The 25718-nt window shown below is 50.2% G+C and overlaps 9 protein-coding genes across 9 annotated transcripts; 6 read left to right on the top strand and 3 right to left on the bottom strand.

Annotated features, from left to right (window-relative positions):
* Positions 1–2199: 2199 nt before the first annotated feature.
* Positions 2200–3107, top strand: PMZ80_009614 (uncharacterized protein; the record flags this gene model as incomplete). The annotated part of the gene is made up of 3 exons (XM_064878007.1): positions 2200–2223; positions 2287–2533; positions 2584–3107. 3 exons carry the CDS (start codon positions 2200–2202, stop codon positions 3105–3107), a joined length of 795 nt encoding a protein of 264 aa, XP_064726115.1.
* Positions 3108–3200: 93 nt separating this feature from the next.
* On the bottom strand, positions 3201–6084 carry PMZ80_009613 (uncharacterized protein; the record flags this gene model as incomplete). The annotated part of the gene is made up of 3 exons (XM_064878006.1): positions 3201–4283; positions 4349–5858; positions 6080–6084. The coding sequence occupies 3 exons, from the start codon at positions 6082–6084 to the stop codon at positions 3201–3203; spliced, it is 2598 nt and encodes an 865-aa protein (XP_064726114.1).
* Positions 6085–6570: 486 nt separating this feature from the next.
* Positions 6571–8386, bottom strand: PMZ80_009612 (uncharacterized protein; the record flags this gene model as incomplete). Its single annotated transcript, XM_064878005.1, has 2 exons — positions 6571–7205; positions 7276–8386. The coding sequence occupies 2 exons, from the start codon at positions 8384–8386 to the stop codon at positions 6571–6573; spliced, it is 1746 nt and encodes a 581-aa protein (XP_064726113.1).
* A 1373-nt stretch (positions 8387–9759) lies between these two features.
* PMZ80_009611 (uncharacterized protein) lies at positions 9760–10123 on the top strand (the record flags this gene model as incomplete). The annotated part of the gene is made up of 2 exons (XM_064878004.1): positions 9760–9876; positions 9941–10123. 2 exons carry the CDS (start codon positions 9760–9762, stop codon positions 10121–10123), a joined length of 300 nt encoding a protein of 99 aa, XP_064726112.1.
* Positions 10124–10542: 419 nt separating this feature from the next.
* Positions 10543–13671, bottom strand: PMZ80_009610 (uncharacterized protein; the record flags this gene model as incomplete). Its single annotated transcript, XM_064878003.1, has 1 exon — positions 10543–13671. One exon carries the CDS (start codon positions 13669–13671, stop codon positions 10543–10545), a length of 3129 nt encoding a protein of 1042 aa, XP_064726111.1.
* Positions 13672–14121: 450 nt separating this feature from the next.
* Positions 14122–15260, top strand: PMZ80_009609 (uncharacterized protein; the record flags this gene model as incomplete). The annotated part of the gene is made up of 2 exons (XM_064878002.1): positions 14122–14263; positions 14341–15260. 2 exons carry the CDS (start codon positions 14122–14124, stop codon positions 15258–15260), a joined length of 1062 nt encoding a protein of 353 aa, XP_064726110.1.
* Positions 15261–18471: 3211 nt separating this feature from the next.
* PMZ80_009608 (uncharacterized protein) lies at positions 18472–19902 on the top strand (the record flags this gene model as incomplete). Its single annotated transcript, XM_064878001.1, has 5 exons — positions 18472–18899; positions 18953–19075; positions 19124–19178; positions 19223–19362; positions 19410–19902. The coding sequence occupies 5 exons, from the start codon at positions 18472–18474 to the stop codon at positions 19900–19902; spliced, it is 1239 nt and encodes a 412-aa protein (XP_064726109.1).
* Positions 19903–20723: 821 nt separating this feature from the next.
* ERD2 (endoplasmic reticulum retention protein) lies at positions 20724–21551 on the top strand (the record flags this gene model as incomplete). The annotated part of the gene is made up of 4 exons (XM_064878000.1): positions 20724–20745; positions 20793–20851; positions 20903–20969; positions 21055–21551. The coding sequence occupies 4 exons, from the start codon at positions 20724–20726 to the stop codon at positions 21549–21551; spliced, it is 645 nt and encodes a 214-aa protein (XP_064726108.1).
* A 3601-nt stretch (positions 21552–25152) lies between these two features.
* On the top strand, positions 25153–25600 carry PMZ80_009606 (uncharacterized protein; the record flags this gene model as incomplete). Its single annotated transcript, XM_064877999.1, has 2 exons — positions 25153–25159; positions 25221–25600. 2 exons carry the CDS (start codon positions 25153–25155, stop codon positions 25598–25600), a joined length of 387 nt encoding a protein of 128 aa, XP_064726107.1.
* Between the last annotated feature and the right edge of the window lie 118 nt (positions 25601–25718).

The raw sequence follows: 25718 nt of genomic DNA, 5'->3' as shown, positions 1-25718 counted from the left end.
TATTCCTAGAACGTTAGAGTTAGTCCTTAGTCGCGACTAACTTACGGTCCTTATCTTAGTTAGGCCGTCCTCCGATCTTAGCTCCTCGTCCTAAGCGATTATTACGCTTTTACTAATTAAACATCCGTTTAATAGCCGTATTAGCTTCCTAAGTTATAGCGTTAAAGTCTCGTTTAACTACTCGTTTTCCTTATCGGTTCTTATTATTAAACTTTCTAGTAGTATACTTACGCGCCTAGGATTTTTCTATTCTTCGTTACTATACCCGCTTATTAAGGTTCTTAGCGTACTTAATAAGCTCCTATAGACCTTCCGGATCTCCTTCCTCTCTCTTAGTAATTACGTCTTTAATAAAGTCTTTAAGTTCGAAATAGTAGTCGGACTAAAGGGTCTCGTTATTTCGATCTAGCTTATTACTAAGTCACTAAAACTCGGCGATATAGTCGGTAACAGAGCCGATCTACCTAAGAGAACGTAATTCCTTTAGTGTCTTTCGGGTCTCGTCTTTATACCTATAGAGCTTTTAGAGTTCCGTTACGAATTTATTAATTCCTCCTTTAAACATTTTATTAGTTCGTTTCTTCCGACCTTTCTTAGTAGTACTTTTAAAGTAATCCTCTAAGTAAGCTTTAAACTATTCGGTAGGTTTATCCCGTAAAAGAGCACTAACTTATACGACCTAGTCTTCGGGCTTTATAAAGTTCCTATACTTAATATATACCTATAGCTATAGTAAAAAGATCTTAAACTTAGATCGATCGCCCCTAAACGGCTTAGGTTCCTTAATCTTAAGTCGAGCATTATTATTAGTAGTACCTATAAGAGTAAGGTTAGTAGTAAAGGAGTTACTTAGCTTATCGCTTAACTCTAGAGTAGATATCCTACTATTAATACTAAGTGACTAAAAACTTTCCGTAAGTCCGGTCGGTAATATAGGTTAAGTCGATAGTATAGTCTTATTCGTACCTATACTTATATACGATTAAGCTTAGTAAGTATAGTAGTTAAAATATTATAAGGCTGTTATCCTCTACGTAACTAGTAAGGGTACGAGTAGAACCTCTATATTCTACTTAAGTAAGCTAAGCTAGATGTATTATAGATAAGTCGGAGTAAGGTTCGTTATACACAGGTAGGGGGTCTAGTATAACTTAGGTTAACTATAGAACTATAAACTGTATAGGAGGAGAGCCGTAATCTATATACTTATTCCTATAGTCTTAAATAGGAAGTCTTAGTTGATTTAATAGTCAATTAGTATTATTCCTACTAATTACCTATATAACTAGTTATTGCCTTTCTGGGAAGTCACGTAACAGGTCCCTTGTCCTTTACGTGCCAGGCTTCCTCGTAAGACCTTCCTTATATCTCTTGTGTCCGGCCGCCGGACGGCCTGACCAATGTGGTCCGTAACACCTAGCCGGCTAGAGGACTACCTAAAGTAGAAGAGGGTACGGGACCGTGTAGCGTAAGCGTTAATAGAACTATAACACTAAGAAATATCTATATAAGTCGCTAGCGCAGCTTTATCTGTTATAATTTAATCACACAATAATATGATGAAAAGTTGTCTCATAGAGTACAGGAGTTTGTGTGAGGCTGCCCGCTAAAGTACCTGGAGGGTATGAGTGGGGCTCGGCACGATTTTCATCCGGTGGTAGCACGGGAGTTCTGTTGTCTCCCGCCTGTCAGTTGGCGGTCCTTCGGACCACACCTTACCTAGCCACTTGAGCGACAAGGATCCAGCCAACGCTCAGTCAGGGAGATATAGCAGAAGGAAGACCTAATCATGATTCCTCGAGCTACCCGGTTCCGTTTTGCTTCCGCTTCCGTGACTTATGCACGAGCTTAATTCAGGTACAGCGCATGGTGATGTTCAAGGTTTGACTATCAACAGGTAAAGATCCCAACACTTGCTGTCAAGGCCTCTTAGCCCTTCTATGAGCCGTACTCGGCCCCCAAGAAGGAAGCACGGAGCGTTTCAGCCAAAAGTGATGCCACTACTAGCAGCCTGGCAGCGGGTATCGCACGTCGCACAATGCTACTCCTTACTACCTGTCTTGATTGCCTCGAAAGCTGCCGCCTGCCCACCCCTGTCATATAAAGCTAACGTGCTGAACACATCGCTGAATTGTCCCATCATCGAGTGGTCCCATTACTGATCGAATCACCTTGCCTAACCTCATACAAACCCCGACCATGGCTACGACATTCAAGGACAAGGTACGGTGACCTTGGTGCTCGCCTCATGACACTCACGACAAAGCTACTAACGCACAACTCTAGGTCGTGATAATCACAGGGGCCAGTAACGGCGTCGGCGCTGCCACAGCAGCTCTATTCGCCGAGCAAGGTGCCAAGATCGCAGCATTCGACATCAGAGATCCCCCAGCCGCAACATCGGACAGCAAGATAGAAATCAAGTGCGATGTGTCGAAAGAAGACGAAGTCAACACCGCCGTAAAACAAGTGGTAGACAAATGGGGAACGATCGACGTGCTATGCAACGTCGCTGGCATCGCGGACCAATTTCGTACTGATACTAACCCATGATACTCAAGTCGATGACTAACATTCCTACAGAACGCCTAACAGACACAACAAACGACGCACTCAACACAATCATGGGCGTCAACTTCTTCGGCCCGTTCTACCTCATGAAAGCCGTCATCCCACACTTCCTCGCCAAGCCCGGTGAAGTCCAAGGGGAAGGCTACATGACACAACTGCCCAAGAAGGGCGCCATCGTCAACGTCTGCTCTGTCGCAGCTGTGCGTGGTGCCGCCGCCGGCGCGGCGTATACATCGTCGAAACACGCTTTGCTCGGTCTGAGCAGGAATACAGCTTGGATGTACCACAGGGATGGCGTCAGGTGTAATGTCGTGGTTCCTGGTGGGATATTGACGAACATTATGGGCAACAGCGGTGGTGGTGCACGTGGAGAGCACCTGGATCCGGTTGGTAGAGCTATATTGCAGGGGCCGCAATCGGTGATACCGGCTGTTACTATGCCCGCGGATACTGCGAATGCTATTGTGTTCTTGGCGGGTGCTGATTCGGTGAATGGGGCTGAGGTGAGTATTGATCATGGCTGGACTGTGGCTTGAGGTTCAGGTAGTGGACCGGTTGCAAGCTTGGCTTACGAAGAAAGCAGAACAAAACTCACAGCACATTCGATAAATACCTTGGCAATGCGCGACTCATTCTTGACTTGTTTTCCGTTTCTTCGCATTTCGTGATGGTTGCTTCCTTTGTGGTTGCTGTGCAGCTGGTTTGTTCGTAGGCGGCGGCACCGTCGGTACTGGCGCAGGCTGAGTGTTGGCCGTGTCCACATTAGTCGTTGTATCTGGTTGCGAAGAGACAGCAGGAGCTTGTCCGTCCTCTGCTACAGCTGGTGTTATCGACGGCTCTGGGTCGTCCTGAACCAGCGCGGGATCTGTTGCATTCTTTCGCTTACGCTTTCTGTCCAGCTTTTGCTGCAGCTCACTCTCTGATTCTGACGTTGTTGTCGAGTCAGTGCCCGCAGAGCCGTCTTCGGTGTCAGAACCACCAGCCACATAAGGAGGCGAAGGTTTTCTGGCCGGCGACGTAGGACGCTTGTATTTCTCAGCCTGTGCATCTGATGGATCCGTGAACGTGATCTTGTCATGTTTTACCTTGGCATGGTCACGCCAGTAACTATTCTTAGACTTCTTTGCTTGAGCTCGGCGCCAGTCCTTGACCCTGCTCTCGTGTATCTTGGGTAGCTGTAACTCGTCCCAGTCAGGGTCCATGTTGGCGCTCAGGATCCTGTCGACGTCGTCTTTTGTGTCAGCGAGCTTCACACCATCAAACAGAACCTCTCCGTTACAGTACTTGAAGTCTTCCTCTCCTGGTTCCATGGAATTGATATCGTTTTTCTCGAAGTAAACCTTCCATGAGTCCAGCAATTCTTCTTCCGCTGTTTCGAAATCCTTACCACCTTTCGCCTTTTTCGCTTTGGCTTTGGTTTCTGCCTCATCAACATATCGCTGGAGCCCTTCTTGCGTTTGACGTCGCAGGTCCTGCGGACTGGGCCTCTCAGCCTTGCGTGGCTTCATGCATGCCTTGATAAGTTCCATTAATTCCTCGCTGTATGGACTGTACACGCCATTGACTGGTCTGGCATTGTTGACCTGGGAGAATGGCTTCGTCTGAAAGTCCGAAATGGCATTGTGTCCCCATTCTCGGTACTGCTTGTAGCGTCTAGTGGAGAGCTTGGCATACGACCACTTCCTTCCAAGAGTGGTGAGGTCGTATATGACCTGGAAGGCCATTAGTATCAACGACAACATGACAACTGCACGAAGCAGGCATATTCGTAACTTACCTTTCCGACATTCCACACGTCCAATTCCTGACCGAATTGTATGCCCGGATCTTTATCGTCTTCTATCTTCTTGGGAATGTCAATCATGCCTCCGTTGTGATTTTGGAAGGTTCTGTATCGCTTCGTTCCATTTGGAGGGGCGCGCCAGGTCACCCCATAGTGGGCCATCTCGGGTGCTTGGTAAAACGGGGTGCCCATTCCCCACAGAACCTTCGGATTGTTCTCGTCCTCCACTCCACCCACCAGATCAGCTATTCCGAAATCACCAAGCTTGATTATGGGGTATAGAGTTCTCTTGCTGCCACCAAGTTGTGTCAAGCCACCAAATTTGTTGGCCGATATGACATTGAACGGCTGTGCATATCCAAGGAAGATATTATCGGGTTTGATGTCGAAGTGAATGATTCTGTCTTCTTCAGTATAGATATCCGTTTTGGGTAGCTCATCTAGATCCGTCGGAAGCTCCGCTTTGGTAAGAAGTGCTAACGCGAGGCTGTCGAAGACGTGCCATAAGAAGGCTTCAGGCAGGTATTGGTTCCATGCGCGATACCTGTCCATGAGTCGGGAAAGCTCTCCGTGAGGCGAGAACTCGAGGTAAAATCTCCACAGCACGTTCGCCTGCTTGTTATAGCCTTTCGGCAGATCACCCTCGCCAGGATGTTCAGGAGGCGCGTTCGACATCTCCTTATAGCCTCTCAATTGAACGATATTCTCGACCTCACTTTTGTTCATATGGTGATGAAGGACAGCCTCCGTTGCGAGTCCCTTAGGCTTTTTGAGCCACACACCAGTTTCCACGACCTTCGACTCTTTAATAGCCATTTCATCGACAATCTGGTTGTTTGCATTCCTTTTCACCCATAGCGCCACTTTCCCAAAATTGCCGGCGCCGAGTGCTCGATGAACTTTCCAGTCTTCGTCCCATGCCCACGTCGGACTAGGCGGTGTTTCCTTTTTTCCTCTCTTCGACGATTTAGCATTACTTTGGGGATCACCGGCTGCTGTATCTTCCTCGGTGGCGCTCACGAACGGGACCTTTGATCTTAGAAAATCAGTCAAAGCTTTCCAGTGAAATGGCTGCTGCTTTTCCATGTTGGGGCCGTTCAGAAATTGTTCGAGTCGTCGGGGTAGCTCATCGGAGTATTCCTGCCGCGTCAAACCCATCTGCCATTCATTCTTATTGTTCCAATCTATTTTCTCCCATGCTGCAGGTCCAGGAACAGAGATTGGCGCGGGCCTGTTGACGGATGTGCCCTGTGTAGATGCAGCAGCTGTGGTCGCCGCCGCTGTGTTACCACTTGTGTTTCCACGTGCCGCAGTGCGCGACGATGCCGGCTTGTTCTTATTTGCGCCTGTTTTCTTCTGCGCTGTCTTCTTGGGCTCAGCCGCCTTGGGTGCATTCTTCTGCTTTTTGGCTGCCATTGCGGAGCGTGTCGACGGGATGATGCAGGCTAGCGACTGCCGCGCGGGGGTTGAGATGTCTGGCAGGCGGGGAGAGGTGGACTGTGAACTGTGAGCATCATGTTAGAGTCATCGTGTAAGCGCGTCTCCAGATGAACAATGATGACGAGATTGACAAAGCACTGGTGGACATGCCGACAATGAGTCGTCCGCGAACAGCATGAACACAACCTCACGAGACTTGTGCATATGGGCTAGTAAACATATCCGATAGCCAGTTCACCAGCGATAGGGTGATATATTATCAAGGTATGGTAGCTGTTCCAGCACCTCATCGTGGAAGTGGTTCGATTGATGGACCTTCGACGCGGCGGGCGGCCACGCATTCCCTTCCTGGGCACCAACATCGTGTAGTGGTTTGTCGAACTGCGAAGTAGCGCTCTGCGGTTTGAATGTGAGATTGAGAAATTGAAGCCAACTTGTATGCTCGGGCATATTGGGAGGTGACTCCGGGTCAAGGAAGCTATGCCGAGATTAGGCAATTCCGAGGTCGACCTTCATGCTGCTTTCTTCCTCATCCTGGACGCACTGCATCTTCACCTAGGCATTCTAGCATTCATAAAGTCCACGAGATCGAAGAAGCTCTTCTTGTACCTTCTTTCCTGCGTCGTTCGGTTTACAGTCTAATAGCTTGGTTAGTACAATCCAAATCAGTTTTAGGTAACAAGAGTCCGTATACCTGGATGCCAAAATGACTTTCATAGTCCCCGAACTCCCTGTCACATGTGTCAGTACGGCTTAGTATACAATACGTTAGTGTCTTACCAATTGTCTGCAAACGACCAAGCGAAAGCCCCTCTCACGTCAACTCCATCTTCCCATATTGCTTTGAGCACTTCCGACATGTAACTCAAGTAGTAGATCGAGCGCGGAGTATCAAATAGCTGATCGGGGAGGTCTTTCTCCGCTTCAGCGAACACCGGGAAGCCGAATTCGGTGATGACAACCGGCGCTCGGAACGTATTGTATAGATATCCTAGATACTCTCGGAGATATGTTGGTGTGATGTAGACATAGCTTTGTGACCGGTAGCCGATATCCCAGCCGTACTGATTCACCGTTGTCTGGTTGACACAATAGGGGAAGTTCACATCGCTTGTGTTCGAGGCGCACTCCATGATGCCGTCGATATCATCTGCAATTGGAGGCGTGATAACGGTGGCGGTATAGGGGTCGATGCCTAGTAGATCTGCGGTCCCGCCAATGTATTTGAGATCTTCTGGTGTTAGGGGTACGTGATCTGGAAAAGTTTGTTTGAAAGAGTCGGGGTAGTCCTCGCCAAGGAAGATCGGGTTGCAGAAAGTCGCCAGCTGGAAGGAATTGAAATGGTTGGCAGCATATACGTCAGCCTCATTCGAGACATTTTGTGGTACACCAAAATTGTCGTTGAACTTAACTAAGGGAAGGAGTTAGTACAATTGGATGGCGATGGTTCAGTATATGAAGTGTTGTTTCCAAAAACTTACTTGATATTTGGCCTGTTCCCTTCAGCTCGTCTTTGTAGAAATGGTATACTCGAGCGTGTGCGTCAATCACATTCCTGACGCTCTGACTGTTGTATGAATACAAGAGTGGCTCATTAAAAGTGAAGAAAATTGGGACTTTTTGCGAGAAGTGAGTCATGATGATCTTCGCATAATTCACAAATGCATCGACAAAGGTCTCATTCTGGTACGCCCCGTTAACATAACCGATCAAAGGAGCTTCGAAAGCTGAGCTCAAATTCGAGCCGTAGAATTGAAGCGGAGTGTCGAAGTGTAATAGCGTCACCGTAGGTATCATGCCAGCAGCCAGAACAGTGTCGATCACGTCGCTGTAGTGGTCAAGACCAGCCTGGTTGACTGGTGTCCCAGGCAAGGCGAATGGCAGGATTCGAGACCACGCAATACTGAAAGAGTACTCCCGAGCGCCCATCGCTGCTATACGTTCAATGTCCTGCTTGTAGAGGTAGTAGTTCTCGTTCGTGACGTAGTCCTTCGGTCGGTCATCTTGTATCAAGATGTCCATGAGTGTCGGTCCTTTTCCCTCTTGGGCGGTTGCTCCTTCGATCTGCGAAGCGGAACTGCTTACTCCGAACATGAAGCCCTCTGGGAAGTTGTAGCAGTCCGTAGGTCCGAAGTAGTCGCGAGGAGGCAGTAACAATTCACTGGAGGGCACTGAAGTGGGCGAAACGGTGGTACTGTAAACCCCAGTTTCTGTGAAATTCGGAGGATTGGCGCGCTCCCACAGAGCTGTCCATGCTGCCTGTCCATATGGGTCCGATGTGTCAGAGGCGGTGGTGGTAGCATTCGGATTCCAAGAACCCCATGTTGTATAGCTGATGTTTGGTAGCAGCGATGATAGGTCGCTATATGCAGCAGCGTAGATGCTTGTTGTGGTTGGTGGCGGCACGGAAGTCGCCGTTCGGACGGTGTCGCTCAATGTGAAGCTGAAGTTACGGAATGTGAAACTCGGTTGAGCTGTAAGCGTCGCTGAGCATTGTGGGCGAGGTGTCGGACCTGTGGTATCAATATAGATCTGCTGGGCATAGGTTGCACTGGCTGTTGCCAGTAATGCAAGACATTCGGAACTCTTCATGATGGAATCACTTACAAATGGCCAAGGACTAGCAGCGAGACCTACCTTCAGGAGAGCCAAATCACAGAGCTATGGCTTGCTTTTGTAGCAGCTCACATTTTGATCTGAGCTTTGAGATCTGGCATGGACGACAGCTCAAGCCGAGTGCAAGACCCCTGCGCTCTGATTCATCCCAGTCTCCGCAGTCACATCGAAACCGGGTACGCCATCTCGAAGAGCTTCGCCTCGGCATGTGGAGATGACGTACATTGGGCGTGACTTTGGTCATGCGAACATAATGTGCGGGCTCCACGAAGCTGTGGGCCTTCAGAAGGAATAGGTGAGAGACGACCTTGTAGCTGGTCTGAGCCTGTGCGATCTGGTCACTCTGATCACAACAAGCAGAGAAGTTTGGAAGAAGAATCCAGAAAAGATTGAAGGCGACCTCAAAAGCCGAGCCGTTGTAAACTGCAGTAGCAGCCGCTTGCTTCAACGTAGCAGCTCCTAGCAACGACGGAGCGGGGACCGGACAGCTGAAAGCCTCCTTGAACTCCAGACCTAATCTTTGTCTCAACTGACTGTATTGTCTTGAGACTGTGTACCAACTGCATAAACCTAACCACAGGATCCGAGATATGTGTGCCCCTAATCGATTGACGCTACTTTCGAGGAGCCTGAACCAAATCAATTGAATCCTCCCGTGATTTTGAACCAATTTAAAGGAACCAGATTACTCTAACCGCTTGTTTCTTTCGCTATCCATGGACTATCTACTACTGAGCTGGTTTCAACATTCGCGATTCTGTCCTATGCACGACGCTGATAGCAAGGTAGAGAGCTCTGGAATTTAGATCAGTTGCCATCAGATCTACTCATACGCTGGGTTGTGACAACGATACCTGAGCTGATGGCGGAATTACGAGCGACTCCATACATGGAGGCACATGGACAGCTCTACTTCCCCTTGCTGACTTTGCTACGACTTTAGGGCCAACCACTATCTGCTCGGAAGGACTCGACAGGGCGTCTGTGAAGCTGGTTCACGCACTTCTTAGGTGGTAGTGGTCTGAGCGAGCTTCAACAGTGAGAGACTAGCATTGCCTCTTGACAGCGCCACGAGATCCAGGCTGTTTGTAAAACCGGCAAATGCATCGGTAGCATGCTTGTAACGAAGCACTGATCTCGTGTTCAGCTGCGCGTGAAGGTGGAAGTGTAGCGATCTTGAGCACCACAATGGTCGCTAAACCACCTCAACGTTCGAGGGCATTTTGTTGAGTAACCTCATACGAATACCACCTTCCCCCACTGCATCCTCTAAAGTAACCCACTCTCCATACACCACAATAGAAGTCCCGCATGCGCACAAGTCGAAACCCAACCACAAACCGTGCATCATGAAGACCTTCCGAAACCAAAATCACTCGACCTTCCACCCCCTCTGCCTCGATATGCCATCCACAACCCCCTACGAAGCCAAGCCAGGCGACACAGTCAAGAAAGTCGCAGTAGCAGTACGTGAGCGATGGACGACCGAGCCCTTGTTGCAACTGAGAAGTGAGCTAATCTCCGGCACAGGCTGGTTTCAAGCCCTTCGAGATCGTCCGACTCAACAAAGGCTTGAGGACCCATTCGAAGATGGCGATCAACAAGATCTATCGATTGCCTGCAAGTGCAGCCTCGAACAGTATGAGAGCTGTGGGTGATCTGAGCGTGGAGTTCCATGCTAGGAGGTTGGAGGACGATCGAGTCCGATACTGAATGCTTTTGGGAGTGGATCTGGATACTGGTGGTATTGGTGGTTCGGGCCAGCTCGAGCGTGCTGATTAGAGACCGGTGTGCTCCCGGCACCATAACAAGTTGGCACAACGACCAGGAGAATTCATCCATGAATGGAGTGAGTTCTAAATCTGTCTGTGCTAGTCAGCTCGCAGCTTACCTTTGCACAACGTTCTATTCAATGCGGCATCTTCTGAAACCAGCCTGGTTAGGAAACACTTCAAGTCATACATCCATTCGCCTGCTGTCATAGCGCTGTATAAGTACATTTTGAGCAATAAAACCGCCATAAACAAGAAAGGTCATTACCTCATACCATCATCATGAGTCGTAAAGATGAAATGTACTGAAACCACAATCCACAACCACTGTCCAGAAAGTCTGAAAATCCCTGCTCTTACCTAAAATGCACCTTCCGTAGCGCCTTCGCCGGCATGGGCGCTAACCAGCTCCCTAATAGCCCACCTCCAATCACCTAGGCCTTCGCCTTCTTCTGCAGCGACTTCCTCATCACTCCTCAGCCACTTCTCGACTTTCCTTCTCCATCTTTCTTCTTCGCTGCGTTGCCTGCGGACGAAGTCAGGTCCAACATCGAATTCTTCTGCCACGCCCCACTCATCGCTACTGTGTCCAGAGGCCTGAGCGGCGTCATCGTCATCTGGCAATGGTATCTGTTCCGGCTCTGTGGTGAACGGATCAGGGTTATCGTGTGTAGCAGACACTGATCGGTCGCGCGGGCCATCATGCATAGAGGACATATTCTCGCTCTCCTCTTTCAGATCTTCAAGGCCAGCGAATACATCTTCCTCTTCTTCGAGCTGTACCGAGCCAGCACCACTTCGGATGCTTTCGCCTCGTTCGCCATGGGCAACCTTCAGCCACTTCATCTGGCGAGGGTCAAACACCATGCCGTTTACGAGCTGAACACCACTTGAGCCGCCAACGTTCATAATCAGGGCCAGATTTGGCTTGCTAGAGCTTGCATTGGCCGGACTGCTCATACCAGCGGTGCCACCAGCTTTGATGTTCGGATGACGGGCTTCGCCTGGACTGGGCTGTCGAGGAAGGAAATCTGGCACATCAAAAGGTGTGAGTGCAGTATCATTTCCTTCCCAGCGGCAAAGGTCAGGATTATAGAACATTCCCTTTTCTTCTTTCTCATTCTTGTGGGCCTCGCCCATGGGTTTGATGAGGTGTGGCTTCTGTTGCACAGGTTTCTTGCGACGGAGAGAGCTGCCATAGGTGGGCTTCGGAAGTATGGTAGCCTTGGCGTTGGTCGATACTGGCGCGAGTGGCTCACCACGCATGTTCTGGAAGACTGCGCTGATCGAGCGTTGTTCGCGCGCGATGCGAGAGGCAGCTGTGTCGCGAGCAAATCGGGGGACACTGCTATGAGGATGGTGGGATGGCAGACCTTGAAGCTTGGGCGGTGAGAGTGGTGTGGTTGGGACAGGTGTCTCACCACCACTTCTGCCTGAGACAAGGGACGTGCTCGATGTGGCGGCCTGGCCGTGCTGACCGATCTTACTTCGCAGACTTCTTGGTGCACCGCGCCCGACGGGTTGCTTTGTGTACTTCTCTTCCGCAAAGGTCGAGGTAGGAAGGTCGTCAAACGATTCAAGTTCTGAGCCATCGCCCCAATTGCGCCGTCGCAATGGCTTGTTCATGGTCTTCTTAGCCTGTGCGGCAAGCTCGGCGACGCTGTAGTTGGATCTGCCTTTCCCGGGCGTTTGTGGTCGGGCTTCGTTCAGACGAGACAATGACCTTTGTGCAGGAGTCATGTTCTCAACAGATCCATCAGAGTCTGTTCGCCTATTGCGAGTACCCACAGTCTTCATGGTGCGGTGCTTGGACTGCACTGTGGAGGCTCCAGCAGGCAAGAAGGGCGCAGTACCCTTCTTGTCAACACCAAGACGCGACTCGGGTCGTTCGGGAGATCGTGGCCTCAGCCGACTGCTGGAACCATCCTGTCGTGAGGGAGGGCGGTTGAAGGCTGACCTCGTGGGCGAATTCATGCCACTGATCGCAGGCATTGATCTTTTAGTTCGCAGCAGCTGAGCATTGGTGGTTGTGGCAGGCTGGTAGCGCGACTCAACACGTGATCCAGCATTGCGAAGGTCCCTCCTGCTTGGCGTTGATGGTGTCGGGGTGGCAGGAGCAGGTATGCTTGAGACAGATGATGTGGCAGCGTGACCTAACCTCGAGTTCGGCCTCTGATAACGCTGAATTGGTGCCCCTGTTTCGGATACCGGTTCCAGATGCGATCGTGGGCGCTCTTGCCTTTCATGACCAAAGCCAAACCTAGGTCTCGGAGGAAGTGGGCCGGTGTTCTTCGTTGTGGTGAAATTGAGAGTTGTAGATTTGATCTTTCCCGGGCTGTTGGACCTTTGATTCTTCTGCTTGACGTTTCGATGAAGCGTCAAACGAGCCCCATCGAAGACCTTGCCATTGGGAATGACGATATCCTCGTCCCAGTTTTCCTCTTGCGCGGCCTGCTGTGGCTGTCGACTTTGCTGCGGAGAGGAAACTGAGGGCGGGGCTTCGTTCTCTTTCTCAGATTCCTGCCTCCTCTTCAAAATGTCTTTGAAGTTGACTGGACCTTGAGGCAAAACCAAGTCATTGAAATCGTCCTCCTCGTTTTCGCCAGTGAAAGCGCTCGAGACACTGGGACTCATGGCAGATATTGAAGAGCTGCGATTTGACATGCCACCTCTTCTCGTACCTGCATGACGTGTTCCGAGACTGCCCTCGGCCCATTCGACATCAAAGTCGTCTCCATTCAGAGGTGTCTTCGGAGTCAATTTCTGAGTTGACAGACGCAGCTTTCCATCAGTGGGTATCTCCAACTCTCCCTCGAGATTCTCAACATCTGGCTGCGCAGCAGGAGGAGCTGGACTAAACAGTTTCATCTTCTGTGGTGATCTATGTTTGGCAACTCGAATGGTCGGTACGTCCCCGAAGCCGTCATCGTCGTCCACGTCGCGGAAGTTCTCTAAGCTGACCGGTGTTGGGGCTAATCGAGATTTGGGTGATCTCAGCGATTCGAGAAAACTCTTCTCTTTCTCCTCTGGCGACTTGGGGCTCGAACGGAAAGCAGCACTTATCTGGCGCAGGCTCTCGGACAGGTCCCGCTCCTCTGCTTTTGCCAGTCGCAGCTGTGGAGGGGCATTGGCAAGATCCAAGTCCTCGGACCAGTCGTCTGTAATGACTTTTTTCACAGCTTTCCCACCTAGTCTTCTGATCGTACCTCCTTCTAACGCTGATCGTGGCAGGTTGGATGGCAGAGGTATTCCTTTGCTCTTAGCTATTGTAAGCGCATCTTTCACAGAGGACTGCTCATCGACCATAACGTCCCAGTGCTCATCTCCCTGATTTGAATCCGACCTCATTGACATGCGTGACGAGGTCGAGTCTCTGTGGTTGGCCTGGGGGTGCGACACGATCGAGGTAGCGGTAGAGGCGCTCCGAAACTGGATGTCATCGAAGTTGTCGAACTCATCGTCCCAATTTTCGACATCGGGTTCGGCCATTGTGTCGCTTTGCAGTGGCGAGTAGTGAGTAGTGAAATGTCTCCCCAGTTTTGTTTTGGAGGCAGTATTATCTGCCTGGAAGGAGCAAGCCTTCCTCACTCTACGGCGACGAGCCGCGCAGACTCTATTTCGTATGCCACTACTGCGTATGTAGGGAGAAGGGATAAAAGCTTTGACTTTGCTATGCGAGAGCGCGCTGGTGGTGAGCTGCAGTGCCATGATTTGGGTGAGGTGGTTGGTTTGCTATTCTAAATCGGGACTAGCTCGCATGTAGGTCGCGACTTCCACGCGCCTGCTCCTGCCCTGGATGCGTGTCGTCGCCTCAGGCTCTTCGCTGCTTCCTGCATCGCAGCCTAATTTCATTACGCTAGATTCATATGAATAGAAGCATTGAAACCCTTCTGTCCATGAGATAACGATTTGTGCTTCCGGTTGAAATATGTGGGAGCTATGGAGTCTTGGACCATCAAGCTGCCGCAGGCGGATAAGGCAGAGGATCCAATATTGATTCATGTATCACGCAAGCATGGCGGCAAGACCTTAGACCTCGACCTCCTTGCGACCGATGGCGAGCAAGCTTGGAGAACGCAAGGTAGGTACTGTTGTTTTCTATTCGAACGCATATGAATTGTACCGCATAGGCTCTTCGGGTGTACTGACCTTGAAAAGTTCGGGAAAGGAAGCTCGACATCTACAGAGCTGAAAACTACGAAGGCACTTCAGGAGAGTGGTCTAGCATCTTGCAATATGCTTTCATCTTTTCGCCTGATGTGGTTTTGCCATCCGCCATCCGGGACAGCCTCGAAATAGTCTGTAAGCGATCTGGCAAAAGCTCAAAGCCAGGCTTGACTATTACTCTGCGAACCCGTGTCGAGGACATAGAGCGAAGGCTTGGACGTGTGGAGCTGTCATTCACTGAGGACACAGACGATGTTGACATATTTGGATGGACAAGTCAAGCAATCCAAACACGGGATGATATATCGGCACGGCTCAGTGAGAGACAATCGAGCCTCGAGGAGGCTCAAAAGGAGATAGGGTCATTGAAGAAGCGGTTGGAGGAGCTCATTGTTGCAAAGGAAGAACATGAGTCTCAGCTGTTGGCCAAATTTGCCCTGCTACTCAATGAGAAGAAGCTACGCATACGCACCCAACAACGCCAGATTGCCGAAGCAGACCGACCAGCCAGACGCGACGCTTCCACTAAGACGTCCAAGGTGTCTCGGAAACGAAAGCAAGACCCCAAGAAACAGGATTCAGACACAGGAGAAGAATCTGAAGGCTTCGAAGCTATGGACCTTGACAATACCCTGGAAAACATGGAAGAACAAGAATCGGACCAAGCGCAAGCGACTCCCAGCGACACAGAAACCGACACTGATGAGGATGCCGCTCCGAACCAGCGTCCACCCATTATCTCAAAGCAACAGGATGAGAAATCCAGCAGCGCAACCCCACCTCCTCGCAATCTACCCTTCAGCAACAAGCCAAGGGGTATTGTGGCTGAAGCAGGAAAGCCGACAGACACCAGCATGGCTGGTACTGCAGAAGACGATGATGAAACAGCTTCCGAAGATGATGAGCTATAAATTGGAAGGATTGGAATGCAGTGGGATATGGGGCTTCGACTCTAGACCAGACATCTCGAGGTCTATTCCACCGGACAATGAAAATGAAAGATGCACAGCGGGCTTCGCAATCTAGCACGCGAAAGGTGTTGCGCCTGGGAGACTTGGCTCTATACAATCTCGCAACACTATGGACACGCATTTCCGGTGCATGAATCACATCGTGCGCTGCCTGAAGGTCGGTCCCACGAGCTGTTCATCCCCAAACTTGGCTCTTGCGTTGGAAGCTTTTCACTTCTTTCGGTAAGTGATCTCGCTTGTGGACGCAGGACCGCACCTTTGGGTACCAGTGCAGCAAAAAGGTATCGTCCGAAGAAAAACCACCCCCAAGAACAGGACTGTTGAATTTGAGCAGGCTATTGCTACGAGGAAAGTCTTTCCTCTTGCAAGGGCTCTAGCGACGTAATACAATGCGCGTGGTCCTCGTGCTAATCACTCAATGCAGACAAATCCAGCCAATGAAGCTCTCGCTTGAAAGTATCGGTGAGTCTCGAACCAGAACTCCCATAAGTCGTTGCGAGTACCTAAAGCGCACGGTGGCTGCTAGGCCAAGACATTACCACCACCGCCATGCGACCCCGCGACACCGGTGGGCAAGCTTTCTCAACAACCCGGACCGAGCCGCGTTGACGTTGTCCGTGTGTTGATATGTACTCCTTGGGCTGTTACATATGTTGATATGGGCTGCAGGGCTTTCAGCGATGCTGAAATATCCGCTACATACAGCATCGGGGATGCCATCTGGCATGCAGCCATACGAGGTGCGCAGCCCACGCGGTCCTTGCATGCCTTTTGATACTCCACCACGCAGTGCGCACCCATTACAGCTCATCAGCACTTTCGTGTTGTTCAGTGTTCTCGAGTACTCGAGGCGTCAATGCGTGTCCCACGCCGTCCAACGGCGTCGTTGGTGACATGTCGAACCGTGGTAATGTTGCAAGGGTCCGTCCTTGATAATGAACCTAGCCTATCGGCTATCGTTGCGAGTGGGTCTGGTGCTCTTGTGCCCAAGTCTTTCTGTATAGGACTAACCTCATTCCAAGAGTATCGGGAGGTGGCTCGGCGTTCGACATGAGCATAATCTACAGCAGCCCTGTAGAGAAGCGAAACGTTCATACGCAGACTGCCAGCCCTGAGCGCCAGGCCATGTCATTTAACCGCTCGAAGCGAGGTCTTCAACCATATTTTGACATTCGCATTTCGTTTCAGCCACGCGAGAATTGAGGAGAGGGCGCATACAGCAAGACTTGTCAATGACCTTCTCGTGCAGCATGGTCGTGCCTGGTTCATAGCCTTGTATCGCTGCGAGAGCTTCTTGGAAGCACAAGGATGCGAGGTAGACGTTAAATCACAGGATCAACCACTCGATCGCGAGGACTCGTGTATCATCAGATTTTGAATACAGCTAAAATTGCTGGACAGCGGACTGTGGGGCGTTCATGTGTTACAAGACGGTCTACACATGTCCAGTTGAATTTGAAGAAGGTTCGGAAATACTCCAGCTCGTAGAGACATGTCTGAGCGCACTTCAAGAGTAATTTTTGGGATGTAGCATACCTCTTGATACCAGCTTCTCGATCATAGGCAGCTGATGCAGGCGAACTACTGCCCTCTATAACGCGTTTTCTGCATAGCAAGGCTCCGACTTACCTCTAGATAAACGCGCATGTGTTGACAACAGCAGAAATCTGGTAAGAGCTCCGTTAGGCGTTTTGTGATATGCTCGGAGCTCGATAGTCTGCCTCTCCGTCGACATCTTCTTCGAAGGCCTGGGCTCAAATGGCACGCAAGTACTACTTATGGCATTAAGGGTGTTGCGTAGTGCCAAGCTTGGTTAGCCACAAATCACATGACCCTCTACTTGTGACCAGTCAACTGGGAACTTGACGCTCAAATCTTCGCAAACCCTACCATCAAGCATCAAAGCTACATGAATGCAGCAAGCAAACATTGACAACGCATCTTGCGTATCATTCTGCTTCCATGCGTGTCGACCCGCTGCTCCGCTCGCAACCCTGGCTTTCGTCAGTCTGAGATACCTTGCAGTTACACCAACACCCAACTCGATTGCTATTGGCTATTGCGAACGACTGGAGCACGAGGCTCGGCCGCTTGGCCATCGCCTATGTGCTATTCCTGACATCTGCAGAAACCGATCTGATGGACCAAGGCCCAGCTATACCATCGGCTGCTAACATGATGCTGATTAGTAGAGCTTAGCTGCAGAGATCCGAGAAGATGCTGCTGGATCTCGGTAAAGCTGGCCATCAACGTGCACCTGATGCTTCATCGTGGTTTCGCTGCTAGCTAGCGAAGAAGCATGAGCAGGGCACTAATGGGAGTATAGGAGCCGACCAATCTTATACATGTGAGCAGCAATGGCCCCATGTCCTATGACATGCATTCAGGATTTGTGCCTGACCATACCTGGCGTCTGAGTTCCGCCTCAGGTCCTTTGTCCACCGGCTGCATTCTAACGATGCTGCATAGCGGCAGCAACTCCCCCAGCCACTTGCCACTTGTGTTCTTAAATCTGTTGAATCTTTGAACCGAAGGGCGAGGATGGTCCACAAGGAACGTTGTCCCAGAAAAGCCTGTGTCTTCAGGCAATCTGCTTTGCACATCAATTTGAAGGTCCACGTTCGAAGCGATCAGTGAGTATATGGGTAGATCGACCGCTTCGCACATTCAGGCTCCTAGCCCATGATGCTTGGAGCCAGTTGTTCTTTTGTGTCACAATGACTTGGGATTGCCTCTAGCATGCGCTAACACTAGTTCGTCAAGCCCACGCTGCATGTCATGCCTGGAGGATCCCGTGTGGGAAGGGATGCTCCAATACTCAACAATTTCCGTCTATTGCTATAAACGAAGTACTTCGCCAGCTGTAGACTGGTTAGAAGTACCTTCGCACGATAGGTTCAAGCTCCAGGACCTCGAATGCACTCACTCATCAAACAGCATCTCTTCATGGATCTCGGATGAGGCAGCCACTTCCCCACACAACGTCCACAACACCCAAATATCCGTCGTACCTGTCTCAATATTGCCTGGCTTCGAATGAGGTTGGTTGATGGAAGGAATCGACGGCCTACCTCGGGCTCGAGCGCTGACTGAGTATCCTGTGAGGCATGACCAGAACTGGCCACACCTCTATACCTCGGCCCACGCCAACATGCCTCACTACCAATCATCAGGTGGGCTCAACTACATGACTGGACCTCAGCACGCACAGTATTCGCCTATCTCTACAACATATTCGGGCTATACATCTCCATACTTGGCCACCTCCGCTTCACAAGCGGCGTACTATTTGCCCACGTCTACCACTGCGTCCATGCCATACTCAGTGCGACCGCCACCTCGGAGCGCCACATTGCCCTCTCAGCACCGCATTCTGTCACGAGCAGGATATTGTCCGCCTAGCACACAATCTCAGCATGCAACACATCTTCCGCTCCGCACATCCATGGCAGCGGAGTTCTCTATCATGGATACAGAAGAGCAAGATTCGGTCAACAGCGGGACAATGAAGTCTGAGCCGATAGAGCCTCCGTTACAAGGTTACCCCAATGTGGATGCATTTGACAACCTGATGAAGGAGTAAGCAAGCCTTGCTTCTGTTCTTTGTCTGCCGTTAACATGTGTGATCTTAGCTATGTTGCACAGTTATCTCCAAAGAAGCAAGACAAGGCTCTCATTCATGCGCGCCGGGCAGCCAACATTCGAACGGTCCTCATCGACAAGAAGACGACATCCGTGGAGTCGGCACAATTCAGGTACATCTCCAGAGTCTAGGAGTTTTCGAGGTCATGCTAATCAAGCAGATTCTGGGTCAAGAAGATGTTTCAGCTGCATCCTACGGACCCAGCAGTGCCACCGGTAAGCCTTTGCCTGCAACGAACGATCCGTGCTAATGGCTACAGAACCGGCGAAAAATATGTCATGAAGGCAAACCCGTTGCAATACGAGAGAAACTGTTCAAGATCTTGACTCGAGCGCATCAGAAGTGCCAGCACGGAGGTCGGGACAAGACATCAGCTCAAGTGAGGAGGGTCTACTCATGGTAGGAAAGGCGTTTATGCAAAACAAACGGATACTTACGACAGACAGGGTGCCCAAAGAACTCATATCTCGTTTTGTCAAACTGTGTCCCACCTGCCGAATCAGGCGAGGCACGGATCGCAACTCTCCCCCCGACGACGCGAAAAGCCCTCCGGACTTCAACGATACCGACAGTCCCCTTGACGATGATGAATCTCCAATAAAGCCGCGGCGCGAATCTACAGTCAGCACACAAGAGCACAATTTCATGGACTCTATGCCCACGCAGCTTGTTAACGGATCCACGACATTCCAAAGCCAAAACCGCTGGCTGAGCGACTTCCATCCTCCTCAAGGAGCATACGATGGCATGTACTCACCAACAACACATGGTTCCGCTTCTTCGTTCTCTGCCGTCAATGGCATGAACAACTATGATCAACACGCAATACATCCCAATACGCATCTATCCCCCATGACCAATGTATCACCGTCGCATTCCAGACCAATTTCGAGCCACGAACCACGCTTCAAGCAGGACACACATTACTGCTACGACTAGCTTACAGTCAAACCTTTCGATGCATTGCACATACTCAAGACGAATTCCTTTGATCGATTTCACGATTCAACGACTACATGAAGCAATTGAGGCTTCCTTTTCTGGTCAACACTGTAGGGAGGATATACTGTACAACATTCCGATTGGAGTTAGCGATAGAACAAAAGCACTGCTCGAATATGATTCGTGGACAAACTCCGACAGAGCAGTTGAAAAGCAGATAGGAGGTAACAGCCTGAACCGTCGCAAGAGTGATGAAGATATCGAGCTGGGCTGAGCACTTGACATGGCTGTTGCCATCGTTGTCACGAGAATGCTTCCTTCTAGCCGTGGCCGCATTGAAGGATCAGATGCTGCACTTTTCTTAGCCACGCCAATCTTGCGCTTGGTCCACAAGGGCAACTAGCTCATGTCTTTGTACACAATGCAAGCATGCAGAAATCGATCTTGGAGGGTTGTATCCTGAATATTCAGTCTATGTAGCTGATCTGTTTCTGTGATGTCCACGCTGATCGACCTTGTTTACCGGGCGCAACTGCAGTTATGGAGCGGAAGGAAAAGGGGCAAAAAGGGAAGGAGCAATTATGAAGTCTAGTTTGTACTGTTTGCACACAAAATTACTGGACAATCCGCCCTCCGTCACTGCGCATGCGGTCGAGGTGTCCTTTTGTTGTACCAAACACTCTCTGCAACCAGATCTGAGTCGCGTAACCTCAGTCTGATACCAACGTGACTGCCCTCGATCCCTTCGCCAGTCTCTCAACTTCTCCTTCACGTTGACGACTCGTCCAAGGCCGCAGCTCAGCTGCTAACTTTCCAATATGAATTTGTTTCGGATCACAGGTATGCGCATTCGAGGTATTGAGAATCCGGAGCGCTGACTTTGGCAGCCGATCTGGCGCATGTTGCCTCGATCTTCATATTATTACAGAAGATGAAGTCGTCAAGTGTACGCAAATCGGAAGAAGGGCCGGAAAGAGATGGCTAACTGTCGACCTAGTCAGCTAAAGGCATATCTTTCAAATCGCAAGCACTATATTTCATAGTCTACATAACGCGGTATCTAGGTGAGTCCGGCATGGGAATTGTGGCCCATCGCAATAGCTACATGGGGTCTTTTTGCCAGAGGAAGAAGCTGACAACGAGACGCAGATCTGTTCTGGTCCTTCACCTCCTCCGCCTGGAACACCACCCTCAAGCTCGTCTTCATTGCCTCCCAAGGCTACATTCTCTACCTCATGATGAACGATTACAAGCCCACGCACGATCCAGGCCTCGACACCTTCAAAATATCCTACCTCCTCGGTGGCAGTGCCGTCCTCGCAGTCCTGTTTCCCTCCTTCTACACCCCGTCCGAGATCCTCTGGGCCTTTTCGCTATGGCTTGAGTCCGTCGCAATTCTTCCTCAGCTGTTCATGCTTCAACGGACGGGCGAGGCTGAGACGATAACGACGCACTACCTGGCTGCGCTGGGAATATACCGCACTCTTTACATTCCCAACTGGATCTACAGATACTTTACGGAGAAAGGCCACTTCGACACGATCCCTGTTTTGGCAGGTATTGTGCAGACTGTGCTATACAGTGATTTCTTCTGGGTTTACTACACGAAGGTGTTGCAGGGGAAGAGCTTCAAATTGCCTGTCTGATTATGGGAGATTGATGTTGAGGACAACATATTGAACGCTACGGCATCAGGTCAGGCATGGCGGCGTCATTTCGAGATATCATGTACGATCATGGGTGGGAAATATAGACAAGATCTCTACAAGGAGCTACGAAAATGCCAGAGTGGAGAGGCGCATGGTTCCAAGAGTGGCATCTCGAGGCGAAGATATGGACTTTACAATTCGATACTTGACTTACCATATCATGAACATGGTCTTCAACCCCGCCAGTTCTCACAGCAGGAACATACAGAGGGATCTCGTGCTTCGGACTATCAGCTTGTTGTTCAAAGCAAACGAAAGACTGCGCAAAAGTCGCAAGATTTACTGTGGAGAACAAAGTCGGGGTCTCGTCGCGCAAACGCGTACCGCCAGAGCCATGGCAGGGTGAACCTGCTCGATCCAGAGCAAAGCAGAACCATTGTTTTAGGTGCAGTCAGAAGAGCAAAACGAGCATGATGAGCAGTCCAATCAGTTAACGCCTTCCCGCCTCGCTCGCCTGTTTCCGCTTCTTCAGCTGGACGAATATGGCTCCCTCACGCCATGCCATGCCACGTTCACTAATTATGACTGACTCACATATCTAGAGCGCTCAGGGGCAGATCTCGAACTGTCTAACCTTATACTCGAACTGTCTGACCTCATACTCGAATGTCCGGCACCCTTCATCGACGCAACCGAGAAGATATATTGCCAGACCTGGAAGGGTCTATGAACAGCACCGAGCGATTTCAGAGAAGCAAATCCCTAGTACAATCATTTGTTGTGGCCGTGCACAAGCAATATTGCCATGTGGCAATCATCTCATATGGATGTATAAGAAGTTGATATTCGTAGTCTCCCCGTCATCAACACTTGCTGTCCCTCGTGCCCTAAGTTTGACCTCAACATACCAGCGATACGATAGCAATGAGTCAAACTCAGAGCAACAAACCCCACTTCACAGAATGTGAGCCTATCCCTCGCATCTGTTCTGTTCATTGAGTCATGGTACTGACATGACTCCTCTTCACAGACGCAGAACCCTGCATACTCGTCACGAGGCCAATAATCAAACAGCTTGCCGTGAACCTAGTCGAGATTCAAGAAACACTTGAGAAAGAGGCGGAGTCTAACATGGACAGTGCCACGGAGACGGAGACGGGGGAGCCGAAACCAATAGTGAGAACTGTGTCGACGGATGTGTTGTGCGACCAATTGAAGGCATTGATCGCGAATATCGAGATGTTTTTGGCGAGGGTTGGATGGGTTGGATGGGAGGATGATAATCCATGAGTGAGGATTGAGAGGGTTGGACAGGGTGGCTGGCATTTGAGTACATGGGGGATGGGAGGGGTGGTTATGCTGAAGAAACGGGCTCTAGAGACGGAAATCGAGGGTAGATGACGTGAGCAAGCTGAATGGCATGAGAGTTGTATCCGCTTCGCTTCCAACTCCCGAGTAAGAAGTAGGACTATACTCCTACTCCTACTCTGGAGTAGTCCCTAATCTGCTGAGGGAGTATACTTCCGAGTGTACTCCTGGAAGGCTTGGCAACCTAGGGGGGATAGATTTACCGAACAGGATGATGGGGCTATCCTCAACGTGCCAAGAATATTCTATCTACCTACGCTTACAGGATAGGAGTAGTCCTTGGGAGTTTACTCGTACTCCAGAGTACAAGGCGAGCCGGGAGCAGGAGTATACTCCTACTCTGGAGTTAGAGGCACTGTGTATCCGGGGTTCAGCCCATGTCGAGGAACATCTAAGTACTGCCTAGAGCGTGAGTGCGGACACGTCTCAGCTCTGTGGAGAGGCTGGTCTCGCAACAGCTTGCTGCATGGAAGAAAGCACGAAGCAGTGGTTCTGTTTATTATGCTGTGAGAGTTTGCGGAACGTGTTAGACAAACATAGGGGTTAGCAAGCCTTCCAAGTGGACACAATAATGCAGTTCTCAATCTCGCCCCGTTTCAGAAATGCCATCCTGCTTTTGTACCGCAGAGCATAGCACGAATGAGCAGTGAGTAATCATGTTGTCATCGCCGCGGTCCTTGCAATCGAGTCGCTGACCCCTTTGGAAATAGGCACTCCCGATCCAGAAGCGGACAGCCCAGACGTTGACCCCGATACTGAGTCAATGGACCCCGAGAGAGCGCTTTGGGTGATACTTCACGGCCTCGTCAAAGACCTGACCATCTTGAAACAAACCCTTGACGAGATTGTGCCACTTCCTGGTATTCACACAGCTCACGACAATATCGGAGCGCAGCCTGCTGGCCTTGCCCATGAGAGGGCTAGGCAAAGTCTCGTCGACAGCCAGTGCTAGCAAGCAACGCAACCACGAACAACGCAACGTTGCGCAGCGTTGCGTTGGGCAACAGACATTGGACCGTTGGCCAACGTTGCGCAACGTTTTCGACCCGCTAGAGTAGAGATGCTTGGCAGGATCGAACATAGCGCACACCCCGATACCCCCTCCCTCTAGGTCTATCGATAGCCTATCGATGAGATACTGATAAGATAGGACGTACCAAGCTAACGCGGATAGGAATCTTGGCATTGTTGCGCAAGGTTGCAACGTTGCAACGTTGCGTTGCGAGGCCTCAGCCAGTGTTGCGTTGCGTGGTTTGTTGCGTTGCTTACTAGCACTGTCGACAGGATAGTGATGAGTGTACCATCCGTTGACGATGTGAATGAGGTTTACAGAGCATTGACTTCGATGTGCCAAGAATCGGTAGCAGATCATATCTGGCCAGACATGCCACAAACGTGGGAGTTGTCATGGGATGAGCAAGAGACTTGTTATCGGCTGAAGGTGAAATGGCGAGTGACCGATGTGAAGAAGGCAACTTGTAAGATCAGGCTTTTCATGTAGTCCAGGTCATTGCTGTATACAATATCGGACAGTAGTGTTGGTTCGAGCGTTCATGTTGTTCGATGCACGTCGTGATTTTGTTCAGCTAAAGGTCAGATACCAGTACTTGCTTCTGGGTGTCATCGCAACGCCATTGCCCCAGTGACTCTAACGGTCAGTGTTGCACAGTATCGAACCCGCTATTTCGAAACCCCGAAACCTCGATACTGTCATACTGAGTTGCGTACGGTTCGAAACCTCATTAACGATACCTATATAGGTATAGGCTCGCCAAGAGTCGATGCTGGTGCCAGACTAGACGAGAGGCGTCGACTAAGTCGATAATCAATAGCGGTGCTACGCACTCCCAGGTCGACAACGACGAAGAGGTACCTGGGTACAGCGGCTGAGATTACCACATTACATATATGCATCCCGTACTAAGACTGTTTTTCCTTCCCATCCTCACACCTTTACGGCGATAGTTATCCTAATCGTGAAGGTCGACAATAACGTGGTTCGACTCATACTGCAGGGTTTCGAATCAAGAGGGTATAGAGGTTCGAACCAGTATCGGGTTTCGAACGTGGCCATCACTGCTAACGGTCAATCTGCAAAAGGATTGTGGTTGTGTTAGACAAGCAAAATGGCGAGCAATCACTCCAGTGGACGTATTTGAGCTCTATGGCCGTGATGGGTGCTATCCTTCCTTCCTCCATCCTGCTTCCGGATTAAGCTAGTTCGTCAATGATGAGCAGTAAGTGGTGTCCACCCTGTTGTTATCTTAGTAGCATGAGCGCACTGACATGCCCTTCCAGCATCGATAGCACACGATCTCGAGCGGAAGAAGAATGCCCTTGAAAAACTGGTAGACGCTCTCACTACCGATGTACAAAAGCTGAAGCGAGACATCAGAACCCTTAATGAAGCTCCAGCAAGAATCGACATCAGCGGGCCAGCAGGACAGCTCGGAGAAAGCCTTGTGGACATGGCGAGAACCACTCGAAAAGCTGAAAGACTTATGAGAGATGTTGGGATGGAAGAATTGAATTCAAAGTTGAAGAAATTGATCCTCGAGATCAAGGAGTTATTGCTGCTGGTGAAAGACGAAGACAGCCTGGCGGAAGGTTTCGAAGTGACATCGGAGGAGCAGGGAGATGAGCTAAAGCTGAATGTAAAGTTCAAGCGAGAGTTCTGAAAGATTGAGGCCTGCAAATTCTCGCTCCTTATATCCTGCTTGTAGATCAAGAAGACATGTCAACAAGGATTCGGAAGTCTTGCTCTTTTGGGAAGTGTGGCCCCTGTCGACCTTGTGA

Source organism: Knufia obscura (assembly GCF_036327395.1).
Source record: "Knufia obscura strain CCFEE 5817 isolate CBS 148926 chromosome Unknown scaffold_14, whole genome shotgun sequence".
NCBI lineage: Eukaryota > Fungi > Ascomycota > Eurotiomycetes > Chaetothyriales > Trichomeriaceae > Knufia > Knufia obscura.
Note: the sequence above shows the minus strand (reverse complement) of the source record. Positions and strands in the feature narration are given on the sequence as shown.